Source organism: Bufo gargarizans, chromosome 1, assembly GCF_014858855.1.
Source record: "Bufo gargarizans isolate SCDJY-AF-19 chromosome 1, ASM1485885v1, whole genome shotgun sequence".
NCBI lineage: Eukaryota > Metazoa > Chordata > Amphibia > Anura > Bufonidae > Bufo > Bufo gargarizans.
In genome coordinates this window covers 66,221,813-66,237,738 of record NC_058080.1, presented here as the reverse complement: position 1 = coordinate 66,237,738, position 15,926 = coordinate 66,221,813, and the positions used below count along the sequence as shown (strand labels likewise).

The following is a 15,926-nucleotide window of genomic DNA, read 5'->3' as shown; positions in this document are numbered from 1 at the left end:
AAAATTGACATCCAAGTAGCAAAAGTAGTTAAAAAGACTTCCCTCCCATTTGAGGACTCTTCACAGCTACAGGACCCAATGGAAAGAAAGGCTGACTCTCTCCAAAAAAAATCCTGGGAGGCTTCTATGTTTAGGGTTAAAACCAACATTGCCGCGATGTCGGTTGCTAGATCCATGTGTTTTTGGCTGAACGAGTTAGAAGAACACATCAAAAACAAAACCCCTAGAGAGGACATATTAAACTCTATCCCACTCCTCAGATCTGCCACTGCCTTTTTGGCGGATGCATCGGCGGAGTCGTGAGGTTCGCCGCTAAGGATGCGGCCCTCACCAATTCTGCTAGACTAGCATTGTGGATGAAAGCCTGGGGAGGGGATAGAGCATCAAAAGCCAAGCTATGCTCTATAAGCTTTCTCTGGGGAATACGTCTTTGGACCAGTATTAGACTCCATCCTGGAAAAGGCTGCAGATAAAAAGAAGAGGTTTCCAGAAGAAACTAAAAAGAAGCCCTTTCGTTCCTTCAATTCCCAGACTAGACCCTATAGGGGCAAAGGGAAGGGGGGTAGGTGGAGTTAACAAAAAGGGGGAAAAGGCAGAAGGTTCCTTTTTAACCCCCAGAATAAGCAGTCAGATAAACAATGATGCCAGAGTGGTGGGAAGACTGGACATCACCAAAAATCCATACGGGATGGCTACCAGATAGAATTTTCATCAGCCCCTCCAAAGATTATAGGAAAAATCTGGCAAGGGGTCCTGCAGCTTATAGACTCAGGGGTAGTGACCGAAGTCCCAAGTATGGAAAGAGGAAGGGGTTATTATTCCAGTTTATTTCTGGTGCAAAAGCCAGATGGTACCTTCTGCACCATTATAAATTTAAAGGGACTAAACAAGGCGGTCACATACAGAAGGTTCAAAATGGAATCCATAACATCCATCATTCCCTTGATCAAAGCAGGAGACTTCATGACGTCCATAGACTTAAAGGACGCGTACTATCACGTCCCCATAAACAAGTCATCTCAAATTGGAGTTTAGGAGAGGTAAAACACTTCCAGTTTACCGTGTTACCCTTTGGAATCTCATCTGCCCCAAGGGTATTCACGAAGCTCGTAGTAGAAATGATATCTCCCCTGAGAGCAGAAGGAATAAAAATATTCCCATACCTGGACGTTTTTCTGGTCCTAGGACCCTCGAAGCGGGAAACAGCCAGCATTACCAAAGATCTGATGCGCAGATTTTCAGACCTAGGTTGGGTAATAAACTTTAAAAAATCATGTATAATCCCTTCAACCAAAATGAAATTTCTCGTGCTTTTTTCCATTGGGGGACACAGACCATGGGTATAGCTTAGAGGTATTAGTAGGAGGGACACTATGCAAATGAAAGAGCTCCTCCTCCTCGGGCTATACCCCCAGACTCCACCAGGAGGAACTCAGTCTTTGCTTAGTGTCTGGTGAAGGAGGTTGACACTCTCTGATTCTACTCCTTTTTGTTATTTTTATTCTAGATGGGGACACAGGTCGGCATGGCGCCTTCCTGGTCCCCCGTGGAGTGCCCGCCGCCGTCTTTGGGACGTTGCCTGGCTGCCTCCATTTCCCCCCAAGAAGATAAGTGGATCCGGGCTCGACCTGTTAGCTCCGGCATCCCACCAGCTGCTGGGACGCCTGCTGCCTACCCTCCTCCAGAGCACTGTTCTCCTGGATTGGAGTCAGAAGTCTGAAGAGGCGCATCCCTGCTGGTCTGGACATCGAGGGAGCATGCTGAGCAGATAAGTGTTGCACAATCCCTCCCCCTCCCTCTGTGTCTATTTGTCTGTGGCTACCTGGGTGAGCTTGAAGAAGGATCCTGATGGGGCACTTTCTTCATTTTGGCACTGGAGTACTGGCATCTCTTCCCCTTAAACTGTGGGCTTCAGCGCTTCTCTCGTCGGGCCTTGGCTGCTGCGCTCCCTCAGCGCCCGCCGGCAGGCCGCTCCTCCACGTGGTGCGCTTATTTCCGCGCATATTTTCGCGCTCGCGCATATTTTCGCGCTCGCGCATATTTTCGCGCTCGCGCATATTTCCGCGCTCGCGCATATTTTCGCGCGCGCGCTTATTTTTCGTGCGCGCGCTTATTTTCGCGCGCTTTTTTCGCGCCATAATGACGCGTTAGGGGAGGCGGAGCCTCGGCATGCCGCTCTGACTCTCCTTACACTGGAGACTCTGTTTGCTCATGGCCGTGCAGCTCCTCATCACTCTACTCCGTTTTGTGCCAGGCAAGCTGGTAGCTCAGTGGTACTGCTGCTGTTGCCCCATGTCCAGGCTTTCTGAGTTCAAAGCCCCTTTCAGCCTTCAAAAATTGTTTATATTATTCTAGATGGGGACACAGGTCGGCATGGCGCCTTCCTGGTCCCCCGTGGAATGCCCGCTGCCGTCCTTGGACGCTGCCTCCATTGCCCCCCAAGGAAGACAAGTGGATCCGGGCTCGACCTGCAGCTCCGGTATCCCACCAGCTACTGGGTCTCCTGCTGCCACCGTCAGGAGTTCCCCCTTTTTCCGTCCAGGCAGTCGGAGACTACCATGTTCCCGGTCCATGAGGGATTTTTCCGCGGTCATGTCCAGGGCCTGGGGTGGTCTTAATAAGGTTCTCGACCACCCAGCGCATGAATATACTTTCCTTTCCCTGCTGACGGCGAGGAGAGGTGTCTCCTCCCCCTAAGGTGGATCCTCCGGTGGCCGGATTAGCCAATTATGTGGCCCTTCCTGTCTTAGTCAGTTCCTCTTTCCAGGATGCTGTAGACAGACGCATAGACTCTCTTCCAGGTCCTTTTTTCGCTGGCAGCGCGTCCCTGTGACCTACCTTTCACTCAGCAGGGGTAGCCAGTGCTCTCTCGGTGTGGTTACAACACCACCACCAGGAACTGGCGGTACGAGATGCGGCTACTAACACACTGGAGTTGGTTCTCCAGATGTCTCGGGCTTCTAACATTCTTTGCGAAGCTTCTAGGGACATTGTTTCCCTCTTTGCCCGCAGGTTGGCCATCTCTGTCACTCAGCGCGAAGAGATCTGATTGAAGGTGTGGGACGCTGACGCCTCCACCAAGCGTTCCCTTGCTAATCTCCCCTTTGGGGTTTCCAGGCCTTGTGGGGATCAGCTGGACGAGTTCGTCTCTGCATGCCTTTTGCCGTTTCTCATCTGGTAGGCCGTCGCCTGCTTCCTCCGCCGGGGGTCTCAGGTCGCCCGCAAAGAGGCCTTCCTTTGCACCAGCCTTCCCGGCACTAGAGGGCCCAGTCAGCCCGCCCTGCTGCTCCTAGGCCTATCACATGTCCCGATTGCGGAATCCCACCATCGATTCCTGCGCTTCGCCATTATGGGTCGACACTGTCAGTTTGTCGCCCTTCCTTCGGGTTGGCGACCACCCCGCGGGTCCTTGCCACGGTCCTGGACCGCTCATGGCGCTTCTTCGTACCAGGGGCATTCCTTTGCTGCCCTGTCGGGACGATATCCGGATAGAGGCCCCCCTCTCTACCGCAGACCACGGACAGCGTCCGGATCACTGTTCAGACCCTGGAACGGTTCGGCTGCCTGGTAACTTTCCCAAACTCCTGCCTCTTCCCGTCCCAGAGGCTCTCCTTCCGGAGGGTGATTTTGGACACCTCGGCTGCCAAAGTATTCTACCAGCCTTCAAGTCCTCCCAGGTCCAGGGGGCAGTGTCGCATCTGCTGCGCTCCCCGTGCCTCTCCATTCGGGAATACTTGCAGGTCCTGGGTCTTATGGTAGCCTCTTTCGAGGCCTTTCCACATGCCCAGTTTCACACTCGCCTGGCGCAACAGGAGATCCTTTACCTTTCAGCGGGTTCGGGCAGTTCTCCCTTGGTGGCTGTTCCCAAAGAACCTGAGGTCGGGGAGTTCCTTTCTCGCATTCTCCTGGACGATCGCCGCCACCGATGCCAGCATCCTGGGTTGGGGGGGCGTTTTCCAGTCTCGCACGGTTCAAGGAATTTGGCCGGCGGCAGAGTCTCGCCTTCCAATCAACTTTCTGGAATTGAGGGCGATTTTTTCCGCTCTCTCTCTCCTATTGGACCTCTCTCCTTGCGGGCCTCCCAGTGCGGGTTCAAACGGGCAATGCCGCGGCCGTGGCCTATATCGACCATCAGGACGGGACCCGCAGCCGGATGGTGATGCAGGAGGTGAAGTGAATTCTGACGTGGGCGGAGACTCACGTTCCGGTGTTGTCAGCAGTTTGCATTCCAGGAATGGACAACTGGACAGCGGACTTTCTAAGCCACAACACGGTGGATCCAAGCGAGTGGTCTCTGCATCCAGAAGGGTTCGAAGAAATCTGCCACAGATGGGACCGTCCGGATGTGGACTTAATGGCGTCCGGGTTCAACAACAAGATCCCAGTGGTCCTGGCTCGCGCCCGTGATCCGGAGGCGTACGGATGGATGCGCAGGTGTCTCCGTGGCAGGACTTCAGCCTCCTCTGTTTTCCTCTCCTGCCAAAGGGTCTACGCCAGTTCGAGGCGGAAGGGACTCCGACCGTTCTCATCACCCCAGAGTGGCCTCGCCGCGCGTGGTTTTTCGGACGTGGCTCGGTTGCTGGCGGACGCCCCATGGCCTCTTCCCGACGGACAGGACTTACTGTCTCAGGGCCCGTTCTTCCGCCGGAATTTGCGGTCTCTTCGTTTACCGGCGTGACTGTTGAAACCGCCATCCTGATAAAGATGGGGTTCTCGGATTCAGTGGTTAGGACCATGATCAGTCCGGGGAAGTCTTCTTCCTCCCGGATTTACTATCGTACCTGGATGGCCTTCCTATCCTTTTTTGAGGGTTCGGGGTTCCCCCCCCTTCGGTTTTCCATCTTGATGGTACTGTCTTTTCTTCAGTCTGGGCTTGTGCAGGGACTGTCGCTTAGTTCCCTGTAAGGTCAGGTTTCGGCGCGGGCCGTCAGAGGTCCCTTGCTCTTAAGGGTCCGGTGGTGACCTTTCTTCGGGGGTGGCGCATTCGGTTCCCCGTATGTTCCCCCTTTGTCTCCTTGGGATCTCAATTTGGTTCTGCGCGCTCTGCAGTCGGCTCCCTTCGAGCCTTTGAGGAGGGTCTCTCTGACTGTTCTCATCTGGACTTCCTTGTGACCATAGCTTCTGATACAGCTACATAGCGTAGTGATTAAAGTTCTGGGCTATTATGCAGTGGCTGTGAGTTCACGTCCCATCACGAGCTTTTAGGTCAGACTGGTGTCGAAGCTGGCCGCTCTTTCCTGTCAGGAGCCTTAATGGTTTTCCTCCAGGATTAAGTTGTGCTCCGTCCAGTCCCCTTCTTTTTGCCCAGGGTGGTCTCTCCCTTCCGCCTTGATGAGGATCTTGTCCTGCCTTCCTTTTGTCCTTCTCCGGCTAACCCCAAGGAACGCACTCTGCATTCCCTGGATGTTGTACGGGTCCTGAAGGTGTGTCTCGCGGCTACTGCTTCCGTCCGCCGTTCTTGGCGCTCTGGATCTGCTTGGCTATTTCCGCGGCTTGTCACGCTTGTGGTGGAGTTCCCCCGGCTAGAATTGCCGCTCACTCCATTGGGGCGGAGGGGGCTTCCTGGGCAAGACGCAGTCGTGCCTCTGCGTCTCAGCTGTGTACGGCGGCCACCTGGTCGTCCTTGCATACCTTTGCAAATTTTTGTCAGTTGCATTCACTGGCTTCGGCTGATGCGGCTTTGGCCGCAGGGTTTTGCAGGCTGTGGTTCCTGTTTGACCGTTGGGGCGTTCCTCCTGGCGGTGCTGATATTTTTTCCCACCCCATGGACTGCTTTTGGACGTCCCATGGTCTGTGTCCCCCAATGGAAAAAAGCACGAGAAAAGGAGATTTTTGTGAAACTCACCTGTAAAATCTTTTTCTCGTCTTTTCCATTGGGGGACACAGCTCCCACCCATTATTCCTGTTGCAGGAGGGGTCTTTAGTTCAGTTTTTCTGTTTCTGGTTGGACCTTATGGCTTGGTCCGATGGTTTCCATGATTTTTTCTTGCTCCTTCTCCTACTGCTTGTGCAACGCCTGAGTTCCTCCTGGTGGAGTCTGGGGGTATAGCCCGAGGAGGAGGAGCTCTTTCATTTGCATAGTGTCCCTCCTACTAATACCTCTAAGCTATACCCATGGTCTGTGTCCCCCAATGGAAAAGACGAGAAAAAGATTTTACAGGTGAGTTTCACAAAAATCTCCTTTTCTGGGAGTGATCCTGGATTCAGTCTCCCAGATCACATCCCTCCCTCAGGAGAAAATAACATCCTTTATGGACAAAACTAAAAAAATTCCAAAGTCAATCTCAGTGCTCCATTCGCAGTGCCATGAGCCTCCTGGGTATGATGACTTCCTGTATGACAGCAGTATCTTAGTCTCAGGCTCACACCAGGGTTGTCCAGTCCTGAGAAATTGGGACAAGAGACAGTGCTCTCTAGAAAAAAGAATCCCCATTCCAAATTACGTAAGATCAGATTTAAACTGGTGGACGAAAGAGAGAAACCTGCTAAAAGGGATACCCTGGGTAAAAAAATCCAGAGATACAAATAAACACAGATGCAAGCGGTACAGGATAGGGAGAAAAAATAGGCTCGCTAAATTACCAGGGCACTTGGTCAGGCACCATGACAAAAAGATCATCAAACCACAGAGAACTGAGGGCGATCTGGGAGGTGCTGAAGGTGTCACAAGACAAGGTCTCCGGAAAACACCTGAAAATCTTTTCGGACAACGTAACAGCTGTCGCATATCTGAAACATCAAGGGGGCACAAGATCAGCAAGCGGAAAAAATATTCTCCTGGGCCGAAAAAAATGTTCCCTCCGTCACAGCTATCCATTTAAAGGGTACAGAAAACATACAGGCGGACTTCCTCAGCAGGATGACCATAGATCTGGGAGAATGGGCCCTAAACTCGGACGTATTCCATCAGATCACCAGGAGATGGGGGGGGGGGGGGGCCCAGATTGACCTGTTTGTGTCAAGGAAAAAGGCAAAGGTCCATCCCTTCTGCTCCCTAAACCCAAGCGACAACCCTTGGGCAACAGATGCATTCTCAATCAGGTGGACTTGGGATCTGGCCTACGCCTTTCCCCCTTGGCTGTTGATACCCAGAGTGCTGCAGAAAATAAGGTCGGACCCAGTTACAATAATTCTGGTTGTCCCATACTGGACAAAAAGAAATTGGTTCCCAGTACTAAAAGAGCTAGCTCTGGAAGAACCCTGGAGAATCCCCCCCACAGGAAAACATTATTTCTCAGGGTCCAATTCTTCACCAGAATCCAGGTCTGTTCAAATTATCAGCCTGGATCCTGAGCGCAAGGTTCTAAAAAGCAGAGGGCTATCAGAGAAGGTTATAAACACCCTTAAATCTAGCAGGAAAGAAGTCACCTCTGCAATATATCTTAAAATATGGAAGAAATACTGTAGTTGGCTTGGCCAGAACCCTCCGGTAAACTCTTCCCTGAATATTGAAAAAGTACTCTATTTTCTCCAACGGGGTTTAGATCTGGGACTCGGACCGAGCACTCTTAAAGTAAAAGTCTCGGCCTTGGGGGCCTGCTATGATACGGACCTAGCCAGCCATAGGTAGATTAGGAGGTTTATAAGAGCTGCCTCCAGATTAAGGCCATCCCTAACCCCTAGGATGCCTCAGTGGGACTTAAACCTGGTCCTGAGAAGTCTTACAAGTTCACCATTTTCTCCTATCCAGAATATCTCACTCAAACACCTATCATTAAAAGCAGCTTTTCTAGTGGCCATTACTTCAGCCAGATGACTGGGCGAAATCCAGGCACTGTCCTGCCGGGAACCATATCTTACTATCTTCCCAGACAGAATAATTTTACGTTTGGATCCGGGTTTCCTCCCAAAAGGGGTGTTGGACTTTCACAGAGATCAGGAAATTATTCTTCCATCCTTTCCCAAAGATTGTCCATCACAAGATCAGTTCCAGCTCCTGGATGTTTGGGATACTATCATACAGTACCTAGATTCAACAAGGGAATTTAGGAAGGTTGATAATCTTTTCGTTCAATACGCAGGTGAGAGTGGGTGGTGGCCTTTTAAACTATGTGTTCCTGCCCCTACAGAGGTCAAGGGTCAATCTCATAGTAGAGCCGTCATAGTGGACTCAAGGAAACAGAATTACCGGTAAGTCTAATTACGGTTTTTCTACTCTTCCCTATTTCTGGTTCCCAAACCAGATGGCACATTCAGAACCATTATAAACTTAAAAGATCTAAATCAATTTCTCTCTTACAATAAGTTCAGAATGGAGTCAATCCAGTCAGTTTTAAAACCTCTTTTCGGGGGGGGTGTTTCATGGCTACAATAGACATAAGAGATGCATACTACCACATCCCTATTCATGCAGACTGTCAAAAATTTCTCAGTCGCAGTTTCAATAGAAGGTCAGATTAATCACCTACAATATACAGCCCTTCCGTTCTGAATTTCTCAGGCTCCCAGGCTATTCACGAAAGTGATGGCAGAGGTCATGGCCCATATAAGAGAGAGAGACATTCTAGTAATCCCTTATCCAGACTATCTCTTGGTGATAGCGGAGTCAAAGAACCATCTCGAGTTGCATCTCAAAGAAGTGGTGCAGATCCTAGAAGAACTCGGCTGGCAAACTGGGGGAAATCACATCTAATACCCTCCCAAGAATGTGTCTTTCTAGGAATGATCCTGAACTCGCTGAATTTATGCTGTACCCTTCCCCAAGACAAGATTCAGAAATTAACGCAGGGAGTTTAGTCTTTGATATCTGCAAATAACCATACTATCAGGCAGGCAATGGTGGTGTTGGGCTGAATGACTTCTACTATACCAGCGGTCAGTTGGAGCCAGCTTCACTCCAGACCCCCTCCAATGCCAAATCCTGAAGGAATGGCAGGGTGCCCTTTGCCCAAGGAGGAACCAAATCAGAAAATCTTATGCTGTTGGCCGCAGACATTTTTTCCCTTTATAATTCCTTGTGTTCTGTCCATTATGGCAGTACATTTAAAGGGCACGGAAAACAAGGTAGCAGGTTTCTTAAGCAGAAACACACTAGACCAGGGGGAATGGTGTCTAAATCAAAAGGTCTTCAACCAAATAACTCAACTCTGGGGTCGTCCACATCTGGACTTATTTGCAACCAGGGAGAACAGAAAATGCCGTCTTTTCTTTTCCCTCAGGGCGAGAGATTCACAATCGGGGATAGATGCCTTCTCCCTCCATTGGCCGAACCAGCTCCTCTACGCCGCTAAGACTCCTTCCAAGGTTTCTCCAAAAGGAGAAGGCAAGAACGAACGAGTGATCCGAATTGCTCCATTTTGGCCTCGAAGAACTTGGCTCACCTGGTTGAGGAAACTCTCCCTAGCAGACCCTTGGGTTCTCCCGGAAAGGCAAGATCTTTTGTCTCAAGGACCTGTCATCCATCCGAATGTAAGACAGTTACTTCTAACAGCATGGCTCTTGAGTGGGAAATCCTAGAAAGTTAAGGCCTAGCACTCTCAAGATACAGGTATCTGCCCTAAGTGCCTTTTTTGATTCCCCGATCGCTAACCACCCCTGGGTTAGAAGATTTTTCAAAGCCATCAGCAGAGTTAGACTGATACTGGGACCTTAGTTATCCCCTGGGACCTCAACCTAGTCCTCACTAGCCTCATGGAGCCTCCCTTTGAACCATTACAAGACTTACCCATAAGACTTCCTTCCTTCAAAACTGCCTTCCTGGTGGCAATCACCTCAGCCAGGAGGGTCGGTGAAATTTCAGCCTTTCCAATTTCCCCACCTTATACTAACATCTTAGATGACAGGGTACTCATTAAGCCAGACCCTTCCTTTCTGCCAAAAGTGGTTTCTATGTTCCATAGAACACAGGACATTGTCCTTCCTTCCCTGTGCCAAAATCCAAGCAATGAAAAAGAGAAGAAGTTCCATTGCTTAGATGTAAAAAGATGTCTATCCCATTATTTGGACATTACAAGTCAATGGAGGAAAACCTAAGCTTTTCATTCAATTTAGTGGAAAAAACAAGGGTCTCTCAGCCTCTCCTAAATCTCTTTCCAGATGGATTGTGAACGCCATTACTTTGGCCTGTTCTTTAGCCGGAAAAACTCCCCCGAAAGGTTTCGGTGCTCATTCCACTAGATCAGTTTCCACCTCTTGGGCAGAAAGGGCTGATGCTACCTTAGAACAGATTTGTAGAGCAGCCACATGGCAGTCTCCCTGTACCTTCTTTCGTCACTACAGACTAGACCTAGGCTCTAGGGAACAACTAGCTTTTGGTAGGAAAGTCCTCCAGGCAATAGTCCTCCCTGTAAAAAGAATTTCTATTCTAGTCGTCTCTCAAGGGTGCTGTCATGGGCGTAAGGGAAATTTAAGATTACACTCACCGGTAATCACTTTTCCATAAGCCCATGACAGCACGCTTGGGAGAGACCGCCTCCATCCAGGACAGGAACTTTCGTGGAGAGCTCTTAAGGAGGAGCATGGCCCCAAGACCACCAGTTAATCGCGAGGACTTGTCCTTGAACACATTCTTACAGAAAAGATATCTTCTCCTTATTTATTTATTTTTTCAACTTTTTTTTTATATATGCAGAAAGACAAATAAATATTATATCTATATAGGGTGGGAATAAATCCCGGGTGCTGTCATGGGCTTATGGAAAAGTGATTACCGGTGAGTGTAATCTTAAATTTCTGACATCCCGCAGGAATCCTGAATTGGTAATAGTGGGACCTGATAAATTGCCTGTGTCTCTAGAGTTGGATGAGTCAAGCTATGAAACGCGTGGTGATTAAAATCTGTGGTTCTATGAGGTTTACTGTATCTGTAAGATACGTCTCCTTCTGTTACAGGACGTCTTAAAAATGATGCTGGAGAACCAATGGTGCTGAAATTGAAGGACTGGCCTTCTGGTGAAGACTTCAGAGATATGATGCTATCTCGGTATGTCCTCTACTTCATGTTTCACTACATTTATGTGAGAGAAATGCTTTCCACGATGTTGTACTGTAGATCATAGATGGTCCGCTTATAGTAACCTTATTATTCTCCTCCCACAGGTTTGATGATTTAATGGACAATATTCCACTGCCCGAATACACAAAGAGAGAAGGCAAGCTAAATCTTGCTGCTCGGCTTCCTCCTTACTTCGTTCGTCCTGACTTGGGTCCTAAAATGTACAATGCTTATGGTAAGAAGTCATTAGAATTTGATATTGGGAATATTATTTATGGTTCGTACAGATAGTCTTAACCAAATGGATCAGATATCACATATGCAAAAACCATCTTGGTAAAAAAAACTGACACAAATTATTATTATTTTTTTAACATTAATTTAGGTTTAATTACTCCAGAGGATCGGAAATATGGAACAACCAACCTCCACCTGGATATGTCTGATGCGACTAATGTGATGGTCTATGTAGGAATCCCAAAGGATGGGGGTGATCAGGAGCAAGGTAGGGTTCCTGTTTAGTTTACGTTTGAAGGATATTGTTTTTGTAGCTGCTAATTTGAGAGGTTAATCACTCTTGCTGGGTTTCTGTTACAGAAGTGCTTAGGTCCATACAGGAAGGAGATGCAGACGAACTGACCATTAAGAGACTTGTGGAGTTCCAGGAGAAGCCTGGAGCTTTATGGCATATCTATGCAGCAAAGGACACTGAGAAAATCCGGCAGTTCTTGAAAAAGGTATTTAAATAAAGTGAGAGAAAGGGGTTAACCCAAGAAGCAGAACAAAACTCTGCATTAGTTGACATTCATGATCTAATAAGGCAAACATGCATTTCTGTTCACTTTCTGTTGGGAGGGCAGCATTGTGCCCAACATGACTGTTAAAGGGGTTGTCTCACTTTAGCAAATGACATTTATCATTTATAGAAAGGTAATACAAGGCACTAATGCATTGTTATTATCCATATTGCCTCCTTTGCTGCCTGGATTAATTTTTTCATGATGTTATACACTGCTAATATCCAGGGGTTACGACCACCCTGCAGTCCAGCAGCGGTGGCCGTGCTTGCACATTATAGGTTAAGGCACCAGCCTGTCTGGTTGGAGCGCACATAGGCACACATACAGCAGTCCACGTCCTGGCCACCTCATGTCTGCACTGCAGTGGTGGCCATAACTCCTGGAAACGGGTCGTGTATAATGTGATGGCAAAAGGAGGCAATATGGACGATCACAATAAATTAGTAAGTGCCTTGTGTTAACGTTTTCTACATGATTTGTCTACAACTGAAAATCACGAAATTCCCCCATATTGTTGAATATGTCTATAATAGTCTACTTATTTGACCACGTTACCCAATTATGCCAGGCTACTTGTCAATAACATGTTTTTAATTTATTAGAACTAGTAGCAATTTGGGATAGACATGTTCTGGTGAATGTTGACTTACTCATCTGATCAAACATGGCGATGTCTGCTGGGGACCTGTGAGCCACCCGACCCTCTTTCACACAAGCGTATTTGGAATCCATATATCATCCGGATTTTATGTACTGTACATCCACTGCTAGTACTAAAGAATAGGGCTTTTCCCATGGGCGTATACTTTGCGTCAGTATTTGAAATCTGTAGGGAGCCCTAGTTTTGTGCGTATTGCTTCCAAATATGCATATTCTAGTCTATGGGAGTGCATCAAAGATGCAGGAAGGAGGGAATCCGCATGTAAATCCAGATGAAGTACTGATTAGTCTGGAGGGTATATAATCTCTAATCTGTGCGTATTCTAGAGGCTGAATAAGCACTGATTTCCATGTGCTCGTGTGAAACGGCCTAGAGCAGTGATGGCTGAGCTCCGGCACTCCAGTTGTGGTAAAACTACAACTCCCAGTGTGTTCCATTCATTTCTGTGGAGTTCTGAGAACAGCCAAGCAAGTGTACATCTTGGGAGTTGTAGTTCTACAACAGCTGGAGTGCTGGAGTTTTTCCATCACAGACCTAGAGGGTAAGAACGCACGTGGGTAATTTGTGGCTTTTATATTTTTGTGGTGCTGGTGCTTTGTCATTCCCCTGAACAAAACTTCCTTCCATACATTTTTTCACATGTCTGATTTTATGCTTCCCAGCACAGCGCCATATATTGTATAGTGGCTCCATTCACTTCAGTGGGGCTGAGCGCGATACCAAGCACAGCCGTTATACAGTGTACGGCGCTGTTCTCGAAAGGCAGCGGAGTTCACGAGCGCTGGTGCCTTCTCAAACAGCTGATCAGTGTGGGTCTTAGTGGGGGTCCAACGCCTATCATATACTGAGGACCTTTCCTGAGGATAGGTCACCCGTTTCAAAATCTCAGAAAACCCCTTTAATTAGACTAAAGCTTTTCAGCAGTAAATGGCATGAATGAATGCCCATTGTATTTTGTCTTCATTAGGTGGCAGAAGAACAAGGTCAAGAGAACCCTCCAGATCATGATCCAATTCATGATCAGAGTTGGTACCTGGATAGTACGTTAAGGAAGAGGCTCCTCCAAGAACATGGGGTTCAGGGATGGGCCATTGTACAGTTCTTGGGAGATGCTGTCTTCATTCCAGCCGGAGCCCCCCATCAGGTATGGGTCCTCTAAATGCTTAGAATGTAGCATCCTTTCTTCCCCCTCACGCCTATTGTTACACTGACCAGCTTGATGCTGATGTGTGCTTGTTCTAATACCTTCTCTGATCTTCAGGTTCACAACTTGTACAGCTGCATAAAAGTTGCCGAGGACTTTGTTTCTCCAGAACACGTGAAGCACTGCTTCTGTCTGACTCAGGAATTCCGCTATCTCTCCCATACGCACACAAACCACGAGGACAAGCTTCAGGTACCTATCCGCTGTGCAGAGTCAGTTGTGATAGATTGTGTGATTTCCAGGGCACTGAGAAATAAATGTCCATCTTATAATCACTTTTCCTTAAAACTGGATGTAAAAATAAAAGGGGTTGTCCAGGAATAAAAAACTTGCCCGCAGCTTGCCTTTGCTATTTAAAGATAGACTTGGCCTTAGCTGCCCCGTGCCGCTGTGGTCCTGTGCACTGGCTCCTGCGTGTGCATCTTCCGGTCTGTGACTAGTTTACTTCCTCCGGGCATGGGCTCGGTCTCCTGCCCTGCTGCAGGACAACCCCTTTTAAGAGCTCATGCATACAAGCGATATTAAACTTGTGAGTTCTATCAGTGAAAAACTGATGTTTTCCCCTCAGTCTGTCTTCAATTTTTTTTTACGGACCCATTGACTTGAGTAGGCAAGTGCTGCATGAAAAAAAAATCTTGCTTCCTGTGTTGGCTGGATTTATTTTTCCATCGCATTATACACTTCTTGTATCCTGGGGTTACGGCCAACCAGCAAAAAAAGGAAAAAGTACCGGCCTCTCTGGAGCTTACACAGCAGCGCCTGTCCCGGCTACCGCTGCAGCACCTTAACCCCTCGACACGTGTATAATGTGATGGAAAAATGAATGCAGCGAGCAAAGGAAGCAATATGGCTATTGTCTGTATTATGTATGTATGTATACCTCTTCTCATATGTACAGCACTATGGAATGAATGGCGCTTTAATAATAATAATAATAGATAATCACAATATATTAATAAGGAACTTGTATTAACTTTCTCTACATGATAAATGTCATTTGCTGAAGTGACACAACCCCTTTTAAAGAGCGTGAATGTGTGCGAGGCTCTGTCTTAGAAGAAGGTTGCTCCAGCCCCTGTAAACATGTGGACTGGTAGTGAGAATTTGGCTGACAGATACGTATAATGATGTCTGTTCTCCCTGCAGGTGAAGAATGTAATCTACCATGCTGTGAAGGATGCGGTGGCAGTACTGAAAGCAAATGAAGCCAGCCTAGGAAAGGTTTAAGACTGATGCATGGATTCATTGGATAGACTTCTTCTGGCAGCTTTTTCCTCCCCTTCTACTCCAATCACTAGCTCTTTGAACTTTTACCTCATACAAGACATTAACTTTTTAGGAGATGTTTACAATCCCTGGGATCGATCCATTTGATAAGTCCAGCACGACTTTGGTCCTACTCTCCAGAGCTGCATTGTTCCAACTACTAACAATTCCTCTCTTTAGAGGTGCCATACTCTATGACGAAAAACCAAAACTTTTTTTTAGACTGTACGAAATATACCTCTTGTTTTTGGAAAGTCTCTAAAAACATTGTGTAAATCTGATTTAAATATGCTTTTTTTTCCCGCAAATTCGGGGCTTGTAGGACGGTAACAATAGGAAAAAAACACTCTTTTTCTTTTTAAATGAGACCTTATTGTAGCCATGATGCATTGCTAGAATGCGCGTTCTAAGTAAAATGTAAATAAGCAGGCTCTTATAAATTTACATTGATTTAGAACTAGCACTGACATGCCTGGAATTGTTTAATTAAATACTTTTTTGATTTAGATTTTGTTTGCTTGTTTGACTTTAATTAACAATTCGATTTGGGTTGTTTTCTTTTGACCATATTGGAGGAAGGGAGAGGGTGGGAGGGATAAGGACAGGCCCATTATCCATGGGTCTTTCAGAACACTTGTAATTTTTTCTTTTTATTACTTCAATACTTGAGAAGAAAAATAATAAAACGGTAATTTGTGTTTGTATAGTTTGTTATTGCTTTGAGTATTACATCCACCGCTATTGATCTTTCTCTTTCACCTATATAAATGCATTTTTGATAGTGATGACCGAAGGGAACTTTTGATCCTCGAAGTGGCTTTGCTCAAAACTTTGGATTAATGCCATACGGAGATCCGTCTCTGTACAGTATTAAAATGTATGGGCTCCGTATTGCTCTGAGATGGTACAACCCCAATACACCGAACTTGTCCATGTGGAAATTGCAGATAAACCAGATCCTACCATATATAGTGTTCGTGTTTAAACACCGCAATAAACCTCTGAAATTTGACAAAGTCTGGGGCCTGTGGCGTGGGTCACCCCACACTCTGTACTCAACCT

The 15,926-nt window shown here is 47.4% G+C and overlaps 1 protein-coding gene across 4 annotated transcripts in view; it reads left to right on the top strand.

Moving 5' to 3' along the window:
• The window catches only part of LOC122939830 (lysine-specific demethylase 3A-A-like), a 92,163-nt gene extending 76,791 nt beyond the window's left edge, over window positions 1-15,372 (top strand). For all 4 annotated transcript variants that reach the window (XM_044296011.1, XM_044296019.1, XM_044296024.1 and 1 more), the window contains 7 exons: window positions 10,831-10,921; window positions 11,038-11,168; window positions 11,319-11,438; window positions 11,531-11,670; window positions 13,362-13,538; window positions 13,656-13,790; window positions 14,745-15,372. In XM_044296011.1, the coding sequence (XP_044151946.1) occupies window positions 10,831-10,921; window positions 11,038-11,168; window positions 11,319-11,438; window positions 11,531-11,670; window positions 13,362-13,538; window positions 13,656-13,790; window positions 14,745-14,825 (875 nt within the window). In that variant the 3' untranslated portion in view covers window positions 14,826-15,372. The remainder of the gene's footprint in view (window positions 1-10,830; window positions 10,922-11,037; window positions 11,169-11,318; window positions 11,439-11,530; window positions 11,671-13,361; window positions 13,539-13,655; window positions 13,791-14,744) is intronic.
• Window positions 15,373-15,926: the final 554 nt, after the last annotated feature.